This window comes from Mirounga angustirostris, unplaced genomic scaffold, assembly GCF_029215605.1.
Source record: "Mirounga angustirostris isolate CCGP_5_RB_7025 unplaced genomic scaffold, mMirAng1.0.hap1 SCAF_4, whole genome shotgun sequence".
In the NCBI taxonomy this organism is placed as follows: Eukaryota; Metazoa; Chordata; class Mammalia; order Carnivora; family Phocidae; genus Mirounga; species Mirounga angustirostris.
The window spans coordinates 31028121-31049190 of NW_026991712.1; the positions used below are offsets into that span (position 1 = coordinate 31028121).

Below are 21070 nucleotides of genomic sequence, written 5' to 3' on the forward strand. Positions count from 1 at the left end.
GTAGGAACATATTTTAAGGTCAGGAAGAACATAAGGCTGAGCACATGATCAAATCTAGTAATTTCCACCCTGGCACTTGAGAAGAAAGGGAATGCATATCACTGTCCTTCACCAGCAGAGATGTCCCTCTGCTGAGATGAAACTGGAGACGTCAGGGTTTAAAAAAAGCACACCATCAGGGGAAGGCACCACATCTTGGCAAGAAATGTTTAACATAGTTTCCACCGTCACCAAACTCTTCCCCAACCCCGCCCCCCCACCCGGCTTCTATTTAAATCTCAGGCACTCCCTGGGTCCATACTCCTTTCAGCCAGTGCCCAGGCTCCCAGCAGAGAAGAGAAGGGTGGCATGGCTCCGGAAGACAAGGAAAGAGAGGAGGGCCCAGCCAAGCGTGCCCTCCGCAAGGTACGCACAGCCACCCTGGTGATCAACTTGGCCCGAGGTTGGCAGCAGTGGGCAAATGAGAACAGCACCAGGCAGGCCCAAGAGCCCACAGGCTGGCAGCCGGGAGGGACCCAGGATGGACCCCAAGCTCCTAAGCCAGTGATCTACCCCACTCTCCACCGGAAAGCTCAGACCACCCCAAAATCTTCCTCCCAAAAGTCAGAGGGACATGGAGATGGACAAAGCTCAGAGGAAGCCACAGAAGTCTCCCATATCAAAAGGAAAGAGGTGACCAAAACAATTGTCAGCAAAGCTTATGAGAGAGGAGGGGATGTGAGCCATCTGAGCCACCGATATGAGGACAGTGACATGCCTGGAGCTGGGCAGCCAGAAAATGACATTGACAGAATCCTCCACAGCCATGGCTCCCCGACGCGGAGGAGGAAATGTGCCAACCTGGTATCTGAGCTGACGAAAGGCTGGAAAGAGATGGAACAGGATGAGCCCAAGTGGAGGAGTGACAGCATCGACACAGAGGACAGTGGCTACGGAGGGGAGACAGAGGAGAGGCCCGAGCAGGATGGAGAGCAGGTGGTCACCACCAGAATCAAACGCCCCTTGCCTTCCCAGTAAGTGTATGCCCCCTTCAGCTGCTTATACTGCCTTTGAGCCCCAACTGGCCATAGGGACTGAGAGAGCAGGGAAGTGCTCCCAAAGTTAGAATGAGAATCTTAAAAAGTGGGCAGGTGGTGACATCCTATGGGGAAGGCACTGCCCCTGGGCCAAAGGGGCAGCACCAAGCTAGACATGGACCTCTGGGTCAAGGGCCTGTGCTCTTCTGTTTCTTCTTTATGTTTTGAACTGAATACTCAAGTTTTAGCCTCAACAAAGATGAAGCTAAAGATGTAAGGATGTAAGGAAGCTAAGGATGTCTGCCTTGGGTACATTTTTAAAATAAAGTCTAGGATGAGTAGCAACTTGGCTTATTTCTCTGCAGAAAATGTGCTTGCTGGTAGACTAGGACTGGACAAACTTTCCCTTGTCTCAAACCAGTCTATAGTATTATCAGGAGACACATCTACCCACATAGTGCTCATGGGACACAGGTCTATGTGACCCTGTAAACGGGTGGGAGGCTGCCATCTAACTTGAGAGTAGGCTCTGAAGTGAGACAGACCCAAGTTCAAATTCCAGCTCTGCCCCAACAATAGTTGATAATATTGTACTATAATCTCAAAAGTGGCTAAGAGAGTAGATCTTAAGTGTTTTCATCACACACACACACACACAAACACACACACATGAACTGGTTATTTTTCTAAGCCCATTTCCTCCTTTGTAAAATGATAGCAAGAGTAAACTTTTGGGATAAATTCTGTTGTACTGGGAGAAGTAAATGAGATTAAGGCTGCCAAGCATTTAGCACAGTACCTGCTCCATATGCTCCATATATAAAAGCTATTATTATTCACATAGATTTTATTATTTAGCAATTTTTCAAACTTTCAGAAAAGGTTTGTTCTCTTGGTAATCAAAGACAGAAATGCTATTAAAGCTAGGTCATTAAAATACTGCAATCCTAAAACATTTAGATGTCAAATACACACACACACACACACTGAGTCAAACTGATACGTTCAGATAAAAAATACATATTTTCTTTTAAGACAGTAACTCTACTCCCACATAATAGAAAGTCAGGATATCTCACTCCACAACTGTAGAGTATCAAAATATGTGAAAAGCTTCTAATATGATGAATGTTTACAAACTGACTCCCTTTGGAAACATTAGACATGTAGGTATGCTTTTTAAGCTTTATGAAACAATCAGAAAGTAAAGAACAAAACCGATTACCTAATTTGACAAAAAGCTGTCTGACAGTTTGTGACTTTAAAGGTGATTTGAAAGAATTAGAACTGTGACATCACATGCTTTCAAGAAAAATGAAATGGCAAATCTAGATAATTGTAACGACACTCACACATTTAGTGCATGCCATGGACAGCTAACATGCTCTGTCCTTTTAACTCTCATGATCCTACAAAGCAGGTAGTATTATTCCACTTTAAGGACGAGAGCACTAAAGCTCAGAGGGGAAGTTTACCCAGCAAGTTAGTGACAAAGCTGAGATGTGCCTGTCTCCAAACGCAAAGTTTTGAAAACAGACTTGGTGCTAACTCTCACATAGTGCCTTGAGGATGTTGTGGAGAGATCTGGATTTGTGCTCTACTTACATTAATCCAGAAATTCATAATCAGAAATAAATATTCTACCAGAAAATATGGAACCGTAGTCTAATTCTGGTCTTGTGGATTTGGTTTGTGTGTGTGTGTGTGTGTGTGTGTGCGTGCGCACGCGCGGATACGTGCTTGCTAGAAATGGAATAATAGAACCCAACAGAATAAAGATTGAGGATGGCACAGTGAAGATCTTCTGTCAGCATGCTTCGGATTAGCTAGAGGTAGGAAGTGGACAACTGGAGACAATCTCCAATGCATGTACTCTTCTTGGGCACTTGTCTATGTTTATTCATATGTTTATTCATATAATCCTCACAATATTCTCATGGGCAGGCATAAGTATTCTCCACATTTGATAGACGGGGGCATAAGACAAAGACATAGTAGAAAACTTGGATAAGATTGTACAGCCTATGGGATTTGAACCCAGGCATTCTGGCTCTCGATCCCACTCTCTTCTTCACCACACTCTAAACTGGAATTGGGGACTCACATACAGGACCCTTCTCAGGTTCCTAAAACCGGACATGTACATGGACACCTTCTTAGTGTGATGGAGAGGAGCATAAGCTTTGAATGAGAGACAATTAGGTTTGAGTCACGGTTACTTTGGCAAATCCTGTCTCTTAGTCCTCATCTAAAAAATAGATGTAACCTATTGAGTTATTTTGATATTAATGATGCAAAGCAATGGACCCAGAGGAACTCCTTAGTAAGTTGTATGCATTATAATGCAGGGGGCCATTCCTGGTGATCCCAACCCTACAGGACGCTGGGAGATTGGTCCCCAGGGTTGGGATGTAGGAGGGGGATTAAGTCTCTTCTTCCCTTCTTCGGTTCCTTTCTCTCAGTCTTGGAGAACATAGGATACCAGAATATTGTATGCAGAAACAGCATTGCTTAATGTCAGCAGTAATCCTAGCTGTGCTCAGGAAGCTTCAGCAGAGGTCTGATGGGACTGTCAAGTACTGCTTGAGAAATGAGCATGATATTATTGAGTAAGCCTATATGAAAGGAGATTTTGTTAATTCATTTTTCATTCTAAGCACCATTCTTTACCTATATCCACCAATAGGGAGAAAATTATGTACCACGAATGTTTAAGTAGAAAGAAAAAGAGGTTTTTTGGTGGTCAAGATGTTCCATGGATAACAAAAACAAGTTAGGTTTGGTAAAAAGTAGAGATACTCTTTACTAAGAGTTTTGCTAACTGGGTTTTACTATGACAATGATTTCTATTTAATGCTTTATTTTAAAAATATTGAGTGTTTTGATTATATATTTACATGACTTGTTTGGTCCAGTCCTTTAGACAAAAGAAACTGCATCCCTCTCCCATACAGTAATGGTGCAATATTCAAGTGCCAATCATCCATTCATCCTCTCCAAGTTATATTCAGCAAAAATAATAATAGTTGAGAACAAGAATCCCATTTTATAGATAAGGGAATTGACACACAGAGACATTAAGAAATATATCCAAGTCAGAGAGTTAGTAAGTGACCAAGTTGGGAAGGCTGATGACAGAGCTTATGTTCTTAACCACTATGCTAGACTGATTCTCTCAGTAGAGAATGGGCTCAAGAAAACTAAAATGGAGGTCAAAGTGTCAGCTTAATTAACAGAATCCTAATAACATCCTAAGTGTAAGGTCTGTGTACAACTATATTGAAGGACTTTGCTAAAAACAGAGCTGAAGTATGGCTTTCTGCTCTTTGACCTCAATTCTAGAGCATAGAACCCTTTCTATGGAGTCTGAGAACAGTTACCAATCTGCAAGAAGGATCACAGGCCTGACTCTCAAACCTGATTGATAACAGACAGAGATAAGAGTAACCCTGTGACTGGCATGCGTCCATTAATCAAACTGGCTAGACTTCCTGTGGAGAAGAGCAAGCAAACCAATGCACAGAGGAAAAGATTCTCCCCAGCACTTCCCTGGGAAGCGGGAAAGGGTGGCAGAACTTATTTGCTTTACTGACAGAGAAATGTTCGTGGGCAAAGAGGAGAAATGCTCCCTCTACGGGAGAGCCCATGGGGTGGGGCCATGAAAGCAGGTCTCTGCTTGCTTCATGCTGATGCAAGCGTTAGACCAGAAAAGTTCACCTCCAGCAGCATGACATTTTGAAGCATCGTTTGGTGATGCAGGTGAAGACCACCCACCAGAGTGTTTCCAGTGCCAGTGAACTTGGTTAAGTTTGAAATATACCTTTCAGAATTTTCATTTCCTGTGGGGTTTATTCATATTTAATAATTTACCCACATAATTATTACTCCAAAATAATAAAACTATGATACAGTTGGTTCCTGTATTCTCATTAGATTGCTAAAAAGTCCATTCACATGAGAAAGTAATACTCAAACTGATGCCATTTTTAAAGCTAACAGATAAATTTCTGAATTTATTTCAGTGAATGAATGCACACTCTCCAATTAGAATGCTTATAATGTCTAGTAGGATTAGTTACTTTGCACATAATTGGACAGGGGAAATATTTGTTGACTATAAGAACATTTGTTTATTAATAATGAAGAAACTAAGAAGGCAAGTTTAAATGAAATATTACTATCTTAAAATATGGGTGTGATGTCAGTCTTTGAATATTGCTTTGCTTCCTATAAATTTGTACTAGATTGGGCGCCTGGGTGGCTCAGTCGGTTGAGTGACTGCCTTCGGCTCAGGTCATGATCCCAGGGTCCTGGGATCGAGTCCCACATCGGGCTCCCTGCTCTGCAGGGAGCCTGCTTCTCCCTCTCCCACTCCCCCTGCTTGTGTTCCCTCTCTCGCTGTGTCTCTCTCTGTCAAATAAATAAATAAAATCTTTAAAAAAAAAATTTGTACTAGATTGTCTTTCTAAAGCTCAATCTAAACTATTATTCACATTTTTACTTGAAGGTAAAAAAAAAAAACAGGATAAGCTGGTATATTGTTTCTTATGTTCATTGACCAAGAAGATATTCAAGGTATAAGATTTTCTAGTCCTGATTTAAACATGAACTTTCAGGGATGCCTGGGTGGCTCAGTTGATTAAGCGTCTGCCTTTGGCTCAGGCCTGCATCTCCCTCTGCCTGCCTCTCTCTCTCTCTCTGACAAAGAAATAAATAAAATCTTCAAAAACATAAACATGAACTTTCAGGCTTTTTAGTGTGGTGGGGGTGGGAGGGATGGGGTTGGCTGGGTGATAGACATTGGGGAGGGTATGTGCTATGGTGAGCGCTGTGAATTGTCTAAGAGTATTGAATCACAGACCTGTACCTCTGAAACAAATAATACATTATATGTTAAAAAAAAAAAAAAAGATGATAGCAGCAAGGGAAAAATGAAAGGGGGGAATCGGAGGGGGAGAAAAACCGTGAGAGACTATGGACTCTGAGAAACAAACTGAGGGTTCTAGAGGGGATGGAGTGGGGGGAAGGGTTAGCCTGGTGATGGGTATTAAAGAGGGCACGTACTGCATGGAGCACTGGGTGTTACACGCAAACAATGAATCATGAATACTACATCAAAAACTAATGATGTAATGTATGGTGATTAACATAATATAAAAAAATCTTAATAAGGTGAATTATATCAATTTTTCTGTTATTATACCATTCTTCTAATTCTGTTATGAATTCAACTTGGTCATAATACTTTAATACGCTACTGAATTTTACATTTAATAATATTTTACTTACATTTTTTCAACTGTTAATAAGTAAAATCATCTGTTATAAAAAAAGAAATTGGTAATGCAAAAACAATACAGAACGTTTATAAGATAGAGACAATTAAATACTCATTAAAGTAGTTCCTCCTTCACTTTTTATAACCTATGTTCTAATTCTTGCTTATTAGACCAATTCCTTTGCTTTCCTTCTCTCCTATTATTGGGAATTAGAATTTGACAATAAAACAAATGGACATTAAGATTTAGGAGGTGCTTTTTTAGAAGATAAATGCTTCACTTCCTCAGAGATTTATTACCTCACCAACTTCAACCCTATCCCTAATAACATAGAGTTTCAAAATTCAGGGACTCTAAGTTCCTAATGCAAAATAGAGGGAAAAAACCCTACATCAAGGAATCAGAGACCCATATAACATACAGTTTAAACAAGTTACCTTGGAAGGCTAATTTGAATATTTTCCTTTTTTTTTTTTTTTTGCTTTCTTTAAATCATAAAAACAGTATGATACCAACAGGAAAGATAATTTTTTAAAAAGAAAAAAAATCAACTGCCATCTGCAAATTGTGCACATGCACAAAAGTGATTTCTTCACCTTGATGTGTATGCATTTTATATAGTTAGAATTTTACCATATACTCAAATTGGTATTCCTCTGATTATCTTCATGAATGTCTTTTAATGGCTATTTACTTTTTTATTATTGAATATCCAATAAGTACCTAAAACAATGTCTGACACACAGTAGGTGTCATAAATACTTTAATAAAAAAGATGGAAAGTATGCCAAGGTGGCCAGAAGTTCCTTAAAGGGAAGATGTACAGTAGCTCCCCCTTATCTGTGGGGGATCTGTTCTAGGATCTCCAGTGAATGCTTAAAATTGCAGGAAAATACCAAACTCTATATATACTATTTTTTCCTATACATATATATGTATGAAAAAGCTTAATTTGTAAATCAGGCACAATAAGAAATTAACCACAATAATAATAGAGCAATTATAACAGTGTATTATAATAAAAGTTATGTGAATGTGGTCTCTCTTTCAAAATATCTTATTGTTCTATACTCACTCTTCTTATGATGGTGTGAGATGATAAAATGCCAATGTGATGATGGGCGCCTGCATGGCTCAGTCAGATAAGTGTCTGACTCTTAATTTCTGTTTGGGTCATGATCTCAGGGTTGTGAGATCAAGCCCTGTGTCAGGTTCCACACTAGGCATGGAGCCTGCTTGGGATTCTCTCTCTCCCTCTCCCTCTGCCCCTCCCTGCTCATGTGCTCTCTCTCTCTTAAAAAAAAAAAAAGAAAGAAAAAGGAAAAGAAAAAGAAAGAGAAAAAAGTGCGTGCGTGATGAGATAAAGTGAGGTGAATGATGTAGGCACTGTGATGTAGCCTTAGGCTACTATTGACCTGATGACTCATTAGAAAGAGGATTATTTGCTTCCAGACTATAGTTGCCCACAGGGGGTTGAAACCATGAATAAGGGGGGACTACTGTATTACATTTTATAATATAGGACAGAACTACAGTCAGTATTTGGGAGACGCAAGTATGCATTAACAAATTATGCCATTCTTTTCATTTTCTTCTGAGATGCTTCAAGTCTCTTTAACAGGATGTCCCTGCCTCAAATCAGGTATGAGCTTTGGGTTATGCTGGGATGGCCTTGAGCTCATTATTCAAGAGGATGCCCATCATGTATTGCCATGGTTCTCAGGGGAGAAGGTGTTTGCTCTCATCTGATAATGAGAACAAACAGCTCCTACTCTGGGAGGCTGAACAGGGACAGTCTATGGAGAGGCAGGTAATGGTGAGGACCAGCCGTCAGTGTGGTATAATTCCTAGTACTTTTCCAGATGTGACTTCTAAAAATTGCAGTAACTGTGTATACAGTTTTTTATGTGCTTTTTCCCAATTAACTTTGTCCTATATTTTTATCCATGTGGCTACAAAGAATAGCAGTGTTATACGTACCAGCGTACCCCTCGTTTGAGCTCTGTCATCATAATGAAACTGAATGCAGCAAGCATAGTTTTGAACACATAAAACATGGGAATTAGTGAAAGTTTGCCATCTAGTGGCTGTTATTCCTCTTTTGAAAATGCCAATACAAGTAGCTGTGTCTCCCTATCCATGTCTGTGAGTCGCCTGCATTTAGACAACCAGATTTCGGGAAGTGAGATTGGATAGTGAGGAATACCCACATCTGGCCTGTAACTGGGTTTTGAATAGAGAATTGTGAGACTTTGGATAGGAAGGGCTACTTAGCTCAAGCATACCGCTCACTCAGCAAATTCAGTGAGGCTCTGCATCTCCAATCCCTGTGCTTCCAGACATGAGGCCACTTGGTGTTGGGGAGAGGGAAGGGTAGGTCGCTTGTGACGATGAGAATACAAATCTCTGACTTTTAGATAGCCCAAGAGTTCATGTTTTACTCATGAAGGCAAAGAGACCTAGGAAAAGGAGTCTAGGAGACTGGAGATACAGAAAAGACAGAGGAATCTTTTAAAGATAAATTTTACCCATTTTAAAATTAGGCCTGTACCTTCATGACACCAGTGGTCTATACTTCCAAGGCTGTTGGGTTTGTTTTTTATAAGAAAATGCATTCCAAATTGCAAGGACACACACACATCTGAAACACAACTCATCTACTTATTGGACACTGTACCCGCATGAGTGACAGACATCACTGCACAGTGGGAAGAGTACTGATTTTAGCCTCAGACAGTTGGTGTTTGAATATGACTTTTGCCACTGGTTTAGGGCAGTATTTAGCGGTAGTTACACCCAGGCCTGGTTCAAATCCCAGCACTAGCACTTACCAGGTTTGTGACTTTAAGCAAGTTACTTAACCATTCTGACTTCAGCTTCCTCATCTGGGAAGTGAGAATAGTCATACCTATCTCATAGGCTGGTCATAGGAATATTAATAAAAAGTATTTAGAAGAATGCCAGCACCAAGTATTCAATAAATGTTACTATTGCTAGCAACCGTCTTCTATCGATACAACTTGATATTCTATAATTTGTGGCACATCATTGATACTAGTATAAATATGCTCTCATCAAAAATCTATATATGGGGGCGCCTGGGTGGCTCAGTCGTTAAGCATCTGCCTTCGGCTCAGGTCATGGTCCCAGGGTCCTGGGATCGAGCCCCACATCGGGCTCCCTGCTCAGCGGAGAGCCTACTTCTCCCTCTCCCTCTGTCTGCCGCTCTGCCTGCTTGTGCTCTCTCTCTCTCTCTCTGTTAAATAAATAAATAAAAAATCTTAAAAAAAAAAATCTATATATGAACATACATATATAAGTGAATAATACAATGTATATGTGCTAGTATAATAAGCCTTATTTTGGGAAAATAATTGGTTTCTGAAGTCCTTTACAAAATGGTTTCCCTTAATACATTTATATGATTCCAGTTCTAAAATGTCATCAACATGCAACTTTAAGACATACATATTTACATTACATTTGTGTAAAGAACATTTTTTTTCTTGAAATAGAGTTTAATATTTTTTATGGTGCCCCAAAATAAGAACAGTGGTAGTTGTCATCTATCCTCAAATAAAAATAAAGAACAATGATGTAACTGTTACAATTGTTCTCCTTTCATTTCTAATTTATTGTACTGTATTTTGTTTATAATGAAAAAAATTAGACTTACGTTAAGATGCCTACGTGCAGGAAGTACAAAGAGAAAGCAACACTTGGATGTTAAATATCAGTATCTTGACTCTTCACTCTCCCTTTTAGGGCAAATAGATTTACAGAGAAACTCAGCTGCAAGGCCCAACGGAAATACAGCCAAGTGGACAACCTGAAAGGGAGATGGCAACAGTGGGCTGATGAACACATCCAATCCCAGAAGCTCAATCCTTTCAGTGAAGAATTCGATTATCAGCTGGCCATGTCCACCCGCCTACACAAAGGAGATGAAGGCTACGGCCGTCCCAAGGAGGGAACCAAAACGGCGGAAAGGGCCAAGCAAGCTGAGGAGCACATCTACAGAGAGATCATGGACATGTGCTTCATCATCCGCACAATGGCCCGCCACAGAGGAGATGGCAAGATCCAGGTTACTTTTGGAGATCTCTTTGACAGATATGTTCGTATTTCAGATAAAGTAGTGGGAATTCTCATGCGTGCCAGGAAGCACGGGCTGGTTGACTTCGAAGGAGAGATGTTATGGCAAGGCCGAGATGACCATGTTGTGATTACTCTACTCCGATGAACCTTCAACAATGAAAGCCAGACTTGACCCACTGTTGTCTTAACACCAACTGCTAATGTAGTAAAAATTAAAATGCAAACTGCTCTGTAATAAGTTAGTAAATATTAAACAATTTTTATATTAATGACTTTTTGGCACTCTATTTCTGAGGAAGTTTGAAGATTTTGAGGAAGCACGCAGCATATCAGAAGGCATGTAGAGGGTTATTAGGATACAATAGCATAAATATTTGAAATTCTACTTACCCTTCAGGCAAAAATATTTGGCTATGAATTGCAGAAATTATTACAGATATTTCAATAAACAATTACTACATCTAAGAAAAATGCTGATTTTAGGTAAACATGAGCAGAACATATTAAGATGTGTCATTTTGGGGGAAGAATTCCGTTAAGTTTGGCAAAACTAAAAATTTTCTAAGAAGCTTGACTTTGCATTATTTCTATCAAAGCATCACTTATAAAATAAACACATAAGTAAAAAGTATCCAAATAAGATGTGGAAATTGATGAAATTTCTCTGTGAGCTTGGAATTTAAAAGATTTCCAATGGGAATTAGTTGTCCTATTTCTAGTATGATTTGCACAAACCACATAAAAACAAACATCGCTGGTGTTCAGAAAGCTGAAGGAGAAGGCGGTATGTTTACCTTCACTGTGAAAGTAATACACAAGCGAGAGATTCAGAATTACCTGTCTTTGTAGGACTTCTTGGAGAAGTTTATTTTTTCTCGAAAACTTAATGCATCACGCTGCTTACATTTATGTCAATAAACAATGAATTAGGAATACAGAAAATTCTACAGTGAAGTGGAATATTCAGTGTAGAGGAATCTGATAGAAGCATTGGTAAATTAGGAAGAGATTTGAGCCATTTTGATTTTCTTGATGCTCCAACAAATTTTATGAAATATCTGAAAGTCCTAAAATGGCACTACTAGTTTTGTCAAAGTGAAAAAAGCTGTTTAATATGATGACAGAGAAGTTTAGTGGGCCTTAATCTGTTACTCGTTATTTTTTCTCAGACTTAATGTGTCTTACAAAATTCTAAAAACAAACTGAATAAGATGTGAGGTTACAATTCTTACTGAATTCACTGAAAGTTGGTAAATATTGTAGTACTTTTGTGTTACAGAAATTAATGACAAATTATAATACCTCAAGAAAATAGACACTCATAATTGTTAGAAGTTTAGGTTTAACATAAGGTATGGATTAAACTACTTACAGGAATTATCTTTGTTTTCATGTATGATTCTCTTTCAAACTGAAAGTTCCAATGTCTTCTTAAAGAAGAATGTACATTTTTGTTTCCCTAATAGATTTGTTAAATTACAAATTAATGACCAATATTTCTAAATAGAATTTCCTGTAAGATGTACACTTCTATTACAGTGAAACCTATGTCAACATTTAAAGTCATGCACAAGAATAAAAGATATTTTCTATATTTTCTGTTCTTATTTATATATTACTATTTTAATGTTATATTGCACAATAACACTTTCTTGTGTTTGAAATACAACAAAATTTTAGAGCGCAAGTTCGGTTACTTCTAGTATTGGTGGAATATTTAGATCAAGACTTCAGAAGAATATCCTTATATTCAACTCTGAACAATAACCATTTATGCAGCCACTGACGCAGATTAGTCCAAAACTTCAATTTGTTGGAATTTGAGGATGGAGTTAGAAAATCTTCTCAGAGGGCCTACATTAACACTCCTCTGAATAAGGTATGGCTGTGAAGTCAGAAAGCTAGTTCCCTTAGAGAAAAATGCCTGCTATATGACAGAATTTTATCCTAAAAACTACATGATAAGAAAATCCATAGCTGAAAAACAGAGCTTTTAGACAAAAAAAGGATAAGTAGAACTCAGGTGGCAAAAGTCTTCATAGATATTTTTTATGGTTGTCAAAATAATGAAAATTACACATGAAATAAATATACACCATTAACAGCATTTTAATGGTAATTTTAAATCCCCAATAATAAGCAGTATACAATGGGTTTCCAAATCTTCAGAATTTTTCTTTTCCAAACTTTCAATAAGAAGTTTCAAGAGTTTTGGAGTGGTTGAAATGCATTTTATAAAAACCCCTTCTGTCTGGGCCACATTTTGATGCCTTTCAACTTTTTTAACTTGAAGTTTTAGGACTTCCTGATTCCCAAGTTCACCTTCTTACCATTCTGCCCAACGACCCCCAACAGGAGGAAAGATCTGCTTTCGAGGTTTCACTTCCCAAGTGAAGTGGGGCTGCACCTATATTCTTCATTTGCCTTCCACTGTGAACTTCCCAAACTCAAGTTCCTTCTTTTCTTAATACTACACCAAAAGGTATATTGGGTGCTGATTCTCACATGATGTGGGGATAATTCTATGTAAGCCAAAATTTTGAGTCAATGGGAACTCATGCTCAGGGAAGTATTGCAGTACTTTAAGTCACTCTGTTCAGGGATAAGAGGAGCAGAAGACCATCTGGCCCATGCTAAAGTGGCCTCTTAGTGAAGATGCTTCCTTAGAATTCCTAGAATGTTCCTTTTCATCCCCAGGACCTACAACATTTCTTAGTACACAGTTAATGTCTGTTGAATTACTTACTTTATAAATGCACTGTATGATCTAATCTCTCAGGCTAGAGGTTTTTAGAGAACTATGGTTCACTCACCATCATCCCAACAAGGGTTATCTGATGACATTGTGTGACCAGATTTTGGGGGCATGTTGGTATCTAACAAAATTACATTGCATTTATTTTTTGACCAAAAATTCCACTCTTAAAATTTTCCTTGAAGATAAAACTTAAACAACATGAAAATACATATGCATAATGTATTGTGCATTATTTTAAATTGTAAAATACAGGAAAAACCTAATACATGTGGGAACATGGCTGAATAAAGTATGGTACATCCACACAATGGATTCAACTCTAAAAAAAAACAAAGTCTTTAAGATCTGGAGTTATTTTAGTGTGTGCATGCATACATATACACACACTGGATTATATATGTGCATGTGTGTGCATGCATATACACACACACACACACATACACAATAGAGGATAACCAGAAATAATGAAATTGACTTCCTGTAGGAATGAGGGGGAAATCGGTTGAAAGAGACAAAATTCTGCAGACTTTGACTTTGGAACCCTTTAAATCCTTACATATACAAAAAGTAAAATTAAATATATGAAGACAGAAAAAAATAAAATTGAATATAAACAAAAGTAATAAACCAAATTCTATTTCAAATTATTAACCACATAGGATAAAAAAAGAAATGTATGTCACTCTTGAATACAATATTTCGATTAAATATCTTCAGTCTAAAGACAAAAAACTGCAAAGGAATATTCTACTTTTGTTGTGAGAGTATGGGTGTAGCAATTCTGAATTTATGATGTGTTTATTGTCAGGTTAAGCAAATGAGTAATATACCGATATCCTCCGTGTGGGAGAAGAGAGATACAAACATGGAGTGTGGGAAGACAAGAAAGAAGTCCATAATGTTAGATTGCAATTAGAGGTATTAGTGTGCATTCATGATGTGTGAATTTACTTCCTAGCTCTGTCTCCTAAAAGGCCCTAGAAGCAACGCCACCCCAGCAGCAACAAGCAACATTCAGATTTCTGGGCACCTGGGTGGCTCAGTTGGTTAAGCATCTGCCTTTGGCTCAGGTCATGATCTCAGAGGCCTGGGATCAAGCCCTGCATGGGGCTCTCCACTCAGCAGGGAGTCTGCTTCTCCCTCTTACTCTCCCACTGTGCTCTCTCAAATAAATAAAATCTTAAAAAAAAATAACAGATTTCCAAATATCATTCTCCTTGAAGAGAAACATGTCTACTTGGAGAAATGGCTGATTCTAGGATTGGATTACAGAAAGTGCGGGTAAATCTGGAACATCATGTTTTACCAGGGGCAAGCGCTCAAGAAAATGTATAGAAGTCAGTTTGACAGGGCACTCACTGGTTAAATATAGGACAGAAATGGATTCTAACACTTTGAATTAAAAAAAAAGAACCTATTAGTTCATACCAATAATACATATTCTTAAGTGATAAAAGAAAGCTCTTACAGTAAATGCCAACTAATAAATGTGCTGGGAATGAAAGTTAGAAAAATCGTAATTTTGCAACAATTTCTGTAATTCAGGCAAGAATCCTCGATGGATACCAAAAACACTGAAAATTTGGAGAACAATAACTATGGTATTAAAGTATTTCCCCACACATTCTTTATTAATTACAAAGGGAAAGTAATAGCAGTGGAAAAACATAGTTTTTATATATTAATCAACTAATTCAAGCTATTATCACCAATAAGGGGATAAACATATATATGTGCATCATAATATGCAGAGAACACATCACTTCTGTGGTTTTCTTGCCAAAAATGCATAACCTAAATATAGGAAAAATTCAGACAAATCCACATTGATGGACATTCTATAATCCTGAGCTCTTCAAACATCACTCATATAACACAAAGAACGACTAATGAACTCTTTCAAGAGATCAAAAAGAACAACTAACTGCAATGAAGTATCCTGGATTGGATAATGGATCAGGAAAAATAATGCTTTAAAGGACATTATTAGGACCACTGGTGAAATTAAAAAGTGAATGGCATATTAAATCAAAATATTGTTATGTTAAATTTCCTGAATTCAAACATTGTACTGTGGTTATATAAAAGGATACCCCAGGTCTTGGAGAGGCACACAAATACATATGTAAGGTATAATAGAATTAGATTCAGCATAATAAGTGAGTGGATGGGTGTGTGGAGGGAGGGGGAAGAGAGTGGGGAGAAGAGAAAGCAAATAGTTCTGTAAACCTTCCAATACTTACCTCTCAGTAAACAAATACACACATTACTGTTGGGTATATACGAAGGAATTAAATTGCTGGTCAAAGGCTCAGCTTTAGTAGATCCTGCCAAGAAAAATTCCCCAATTTTTCCAGTTCACATTTCCCTTTAAGATAGCCTTTATTGGCTATTCTAATTCTCTTGGAACTGCCAAAGTCTCACCTTCTTTGTTGAATTTTTTTGATTTGTAGTCAGTTATATTTTGTGGGCTTAGACATTCATTAGATCTGTGTATTATACAAACCTTCCACTCTGTTGCTTGCCTTTTCACTTTTAATAATGTCTTCTGATAAAAAGTTCTTAAAATTTTAATGTAGTAGAGTTCATCATTTCTTTCCTTTATGAGTGCTCTTTTGTCCCATTTAACAAATGTATGCATATTCTAAGTTCATGAAGATATTCTATATTTTTAAAGCTAATACTTTACTTTTACTTTTTTACTTTTTCCATTTAGATCCACAATCTGTAATTTTTGTGTGTAGTGTGAGATGGATCAAGATTATTTGTTCATTATGCATATCCAATTAATCCAGCACCATTTATTGAAAAGACCATCCTCTTGATTGAACAAGTGCCATCTTTTCAAAAAAATTCTTCTCTGGGCTCTTGATTTTGATTCTTTCCTCTGTAAATCCTTTGACCAATACCACGTTGTCATACTTACTCATCTTTTTAATCATAATATCTGGTGTTCAAGACTACAGCCTCATTCTTCAGTGTTGCCCTGGCTAGGCTATTCTGTCTTAAAATTTCCACATAAATTATAGAATCAGCTTAATTTCCAAAAATAAGCCTGGCTGAGATTTTCACTGCCAATATAGATTGATTTGGAGAACTGACATCTTTCAATATTGTCTTCCAATCATGAATATGGTATATATCCTTCTTACTGAGGTCTTTTCTGCTATATATCTAATACTTTCAATGGTATTACAAATGGCAATGTTCTAAGCTTCGTTTTCTAATTGTTGGTTGTACATGAGAAATGAAGTTTTTATATTGTACTGGTATTTAGTGACCTAGCTTAATCAACTAGTTAATTCCAATAGTTTGATCTTTTTGGAATTTTCCATGTCCTAAATCATGTTACATACAAATGGCATTTAGAGTTCTTCCTTCCCAATCCTATGTATGCCTTCTTTGTTGCTTTTTCACTGTTTGAAACTTCCAGAACAATGTTGAATAGAAGTGGTGATAGCAGTTATCATTGTCAGGTTTCCTATCTCTGGGAGGAAACTTTCAATAAATTAATGCTTCCTGTACATTTTTCAAGAATAATTTTTTTTTATCATTAATGATTAAGGAAGAGCACTTCTTTCTTAGTTTGCTGAGTTTTTATCATAGACCCCCAGTGAAATTAACCAAAAGCTTCTTTTGCTTCTATGGAGATGATCATGAAACTTTTTTTCTGTAAATGTGATAAATGGTATGTTTTAAGATGTTAACTTCTCTTGCTTTCCTGGAATAAACTTAACTTGGTGATATTCTTTTATATATGGCTGATTTGATTTGCGGTTATTTTATGTAGGATCTTGTATCTATGTTCATATGAGACTGTTTTAGAACTTCATTTTCTTGTAAGAATTGTAAAGTTTTGGTATCAAGTCATGCTGGCCTCAAAAGGCAGTATCTGAAGTTCTCTCTTAATACCCTGGGAAAAGTTCATCTAATTAAGACTGACTTTTTTTCCTTAAATACTTAAAAGAATTACCCAGTGGAACCATTTGGGCCTGGTTTTTTTGTGGACTATTTTTATTTCATTAACAAATTCAAATTCTACAATACAAAAATTGTATTACTTCTGGGGTCAGGTTTAGCGAATTCTGTTTTCTGAAATGTTTTTTCCATTTTACCTACATTGTCAAGTTTATTGATGTAAAATTGTTCACAATATGCTCTCTTTTAAAGTCTAGAGGCTCTGTAGTAATGTGTCCTTTCACATTCTTAACAATCGTACTTTTTCTTCACCTTCCTAGAAGTTTAGTTTTATTATTCTCAGATTTTGTCTTGTATCCTTGTTTAAATTTTACTGACTTCTGTTCCTATTTTCATTTTGTCCTTTTATTTTCATTAGGTTTCATTTGTTCTTGTTCTAGCTTCTAGAAATGGAAGCTTAAGTCTTTTCTTCTGCCTATCACTTAATATTACTATATCCACAAAATTTATCTCAAGAATTCTCTCTTTTCACTCAGTCTATAATCTCCAAGGGCATTTCATTCATAGGTAGTGGCTCAACATCTACCTGTATGTTGTTGATTTTAAAATCTTTTTAATGGAATGAAATATTAACACCTCTCCCCATCAGCTAATTTCTCGTAACTAACCTAATTTCCCTATCTGCTGCTTCTCTTTTTTGTACATCACTCATATCAATGGATAATTTACCCAGTTGCTAAGTAAAACACCTAAGAACTATCCTTAGCTCTTTCTGACAATAATGAAATTGTGTTAACACTAATTCCTAAATCTCTTTCAAATCCATGCTTTCCCCCTCCCCCCACCGTGCCTCCTTCTTGATCACCATTGTACAATTCTTATTCAGGCCTCATCATTTTTTCTCTGGACTGTATAAAGGCTTGCTTATTTGTCTCCTGGTCTCTAGTTTTTTCCTCTACCAATCTAATTTTGAGAGATCTTTCTAAAGTGTAAACTTCATCATGTCATTCCTCCACTCAAATTTTCTTAATTGCTCCTATGAGATAAAAAAAAATCTAAATTTCTTGGCATTGCACATAATGAAACTCTTTATGGTATCAGTCCTACCTTGCTATGCACTCCACATCAAAAAAAGAAATCAACATAAACTAAAAGTATCAAATGACTTGCACTTCTTCACAGGTCAAGTGCCCTCTCACTTCCTCATTTTTTAAACTATGATGTTCTCTCTACTTGAATGCATCCTTCCATCACTACTACTACCACCCAAAACTACTAGAAGCATTTTTTACACATAAACCATAGTAGCAGGTTTAATCAAAGACTTCTCAGATATGGAAGTAACTTGATTATTCAATAAATCCAAACTCAAATTTGTATTTTAAGTATTTAATTTTATTTGGTATACACCACTATGACCTTATTGTAATTGAAATCCAATACAGGATTTTTTTCTTTTTTAATTATTAGTCAACTCCACAAAGACAATAATACTGCTGTGGAAGACCAAAGGGGAAAAAATGATATATTTATTTACAATTCTCTATATTGTAAACATTTAATCTATATATTGTTACTTATAATGAGAGAGCTTTACATAGACAAGGAAATGATGCCCACATTTCTATTCATATTCAGCGATAGCATATTAAATAGATCAGATTTTGTTTTCCATTAGCATTATGCTTTCTTTAGATAATTATTTAAACTTTCAAAAGATCTAAATATATTCAAGTCCTATACAACTAAAACTACTAAAGCCAACATATTTGGCTTATAATTTCCTTTTTAGAATAATTTAAAGTGCTATAAGCAACCTGGCAATCAATACTTTCTATAAGAACAAAACTACCTTTAAACATTAATTTACAAGATAATATACAATGTTTATCTGGAATAGCTGAAATTTCAGCACAAGGTCACTGTCACATGTATAACAGCAGGATTTTTTTTTTTTGCATACCATGAAGCTCTGAAATTAACTGATGAATGACCGCCACAATGGCATATTATCGGTTTCCTACAAAAGAGGAGAAGAACTACTAGTATATTCTATCTTGTCTTTTTTTTTTTTTTTGAGGTCACTTGACAGTAAGTTTGCATATTCAACAAGTCTACTGAGTTACAATATTGTCTACTATAATCATTGCCCTTTTCTAACAGCAAATGCTAATGGTAGTTAGTAACATATACCACTCAAAAAAACATTTTTTTTTCCTTTTGAACAGGAACCTATATTTTGGGAGTTGGTGTGCAACAAGGCTAAAACAACAGAACTATAAAACAGTATATCTGACACAATATGTTGAAGAAATATGCATCTGTTTCATAGTTTTTGTACTTATGATAATGCCCTGCTAAGCTACAAATATGTAAATAGTATATTTTCTTGCTTGATATATTAAGTCCAGTAGAATCATCAAGTTCTCATTCTCCTTTGTATTTTATAACTTTATCAGATAATCCAACCATGAAAGCATATGCCCAAACCTGCAGATCATGTGCATTGTGGTCTATTACAACCAGAATTTCTTCAAATTTCATTTTTATTAAAATGAAATTAAGAATACCTGCAAAATTAATAAAGAGAACGTTGTAGTGTGAATTAAAATTAGAACTCAGTGGTTTATGAAATATGCATTATTTTGGCATGTGTCTTTTCCTTCACAAGAATGACTAAGTTGAGCTTGTCCAAGTCACCGGTGCCAACCTCCAGATGCCTTACAGCATTATCTAGTCTTCATTCTCTCAATGCCCCAATTAGACTGCTCTAGTAAAACAATCAATATAGTTTTAAAAGTAATAAACCAAAAGAGGTTCAAAAAAAGAGCACCATTCTATTAGGAGACTGAGATAACATGGATTGTAGATGAGGTGGTCACTATGATTAAAATGCTGACAAAATTCTAACAAAACCCAAGCTGTTAAACTGCATGGACCCACACCATGGTCTACACCTAAAAAACTCTGGGACAGAAACATGATTTTAAAAATAAAGTCCAAAATTATAGCTGTAAAAAATGGTGATACAATTAACTTTAAAGCACAAGTGACATGTTACATTGTATTGCTTCTTGAACTTTCCAAACAATGCTTGTCCATGTCAGGTTTGGGCCATTATCCTGCTAAGACAGAGAGCATTACATTTATTCAAAAGCCCAGATTTCAATGTCTTGAATAAAGAAATCTTCCTTCTTAGAAAGTGTATGATTCCCAAATGTTTTACAAGAATGGCTTCTTCCATGGTAGAGATCACCATCAAGCCAAAGGGCAAATTCTCCCCTGCAATATATAAAAGAAAACAGTTTTAACAATAATGTCTTAATACTTACGTCCTAAGTTGTAAGGTAAGTATTGCAGAGGTTGTAAAATAATAATTTAAATGAAATTTCAATATTCAAAACTCTAAAATCATTAATTTTTTCAAACCCTTTCCCACTCCTTTTCACACTGGTACAAAGCAATTTTGTTTTGTTCACATCCCATTACACAGATTAAGTACAAAATGAATCCTCTAAAATTAACTTCACATATAATTCTTTTGAGACAGGTGTCACTCCGTTTTTCTTTTCCTGGTATTATGGGTTTGTCTTTGCTAAATGGTTTTAATATATTTGACATGAGTTAAATATTTAATATATTTAACATGAAAACTCCCTCTCATCTAACATTAACATGTGTGGTTCAATCTCCAATTCACAACTGAGGAAACTTTAGACTTCAGTTTGCTCAAGGTCCCATATGTAATATCATGTTGAGACCAGAATCTAAATCAGGTCTAACTCCAAAGCCTATATTTAGTCCATCACATCATGATTTAGATTTTGGGGCTCCTGTCTGGAATTCTGGAATCAAGTCCTTGTAGCTCTAGGTTTCTGAGCCTGTACTCTCCTTCTCCAAAGATTGTAAATTTGTCTAGTTTGTTATCAAATGACCCAGTGTTTAGTTTAGCTTGCTGCAATCATGTGGTATAATCAAAATCAAGTTCCAGCAGACATCTA

General features: G+C 36.6%; 2 protein-coding genes across 12 annotated transcripts in view; one reads left to right on the plus strand and one right to left on the minus strand.

The window, feature by feature from the left end:
- Positions 1-305: 305 nt before the first annotated feature.
- Positions 306-11987, plus strand: ABRA (actin binding Rho activating protein). The gene is made up of 2 exons (XM_045896055.3): positions 306-1013; positions 10061-11987. Exons 1-2 carry the CDS (start codon positions 349-351, stop codon positions 10536-10538), a joined length of 1143 nt encoding a protein of 380 aa, XP_045752011.1. The 5' UTR covers positions 306-348; the 3' UTR covers positions 10539-11987.
- A 7139-nt stretch (positions 11988-19126) lies between these two features.
- The window catches only part of OXR1 (oxidation resistance 1), a 443163-nt gene continuing 441219 nt past the window's right edge, over positions 19127-21070 (minus strand). For all 11 annotated transcript variants that reach the window (XM_064587996.1, XM_064587995.1, XM_045896061.3 and 8 more), the window contains one exon: positions 19127-20351. In XM_064587996.1, the coding sequence (XP_064444066.1) occupies positions 20216-20351 (136 nt within the window). In that variant the 3' untranslated portion in view covers positions 19127-20215. The remainder of the gene's footprint in view (positions 20352-21070) is intronic.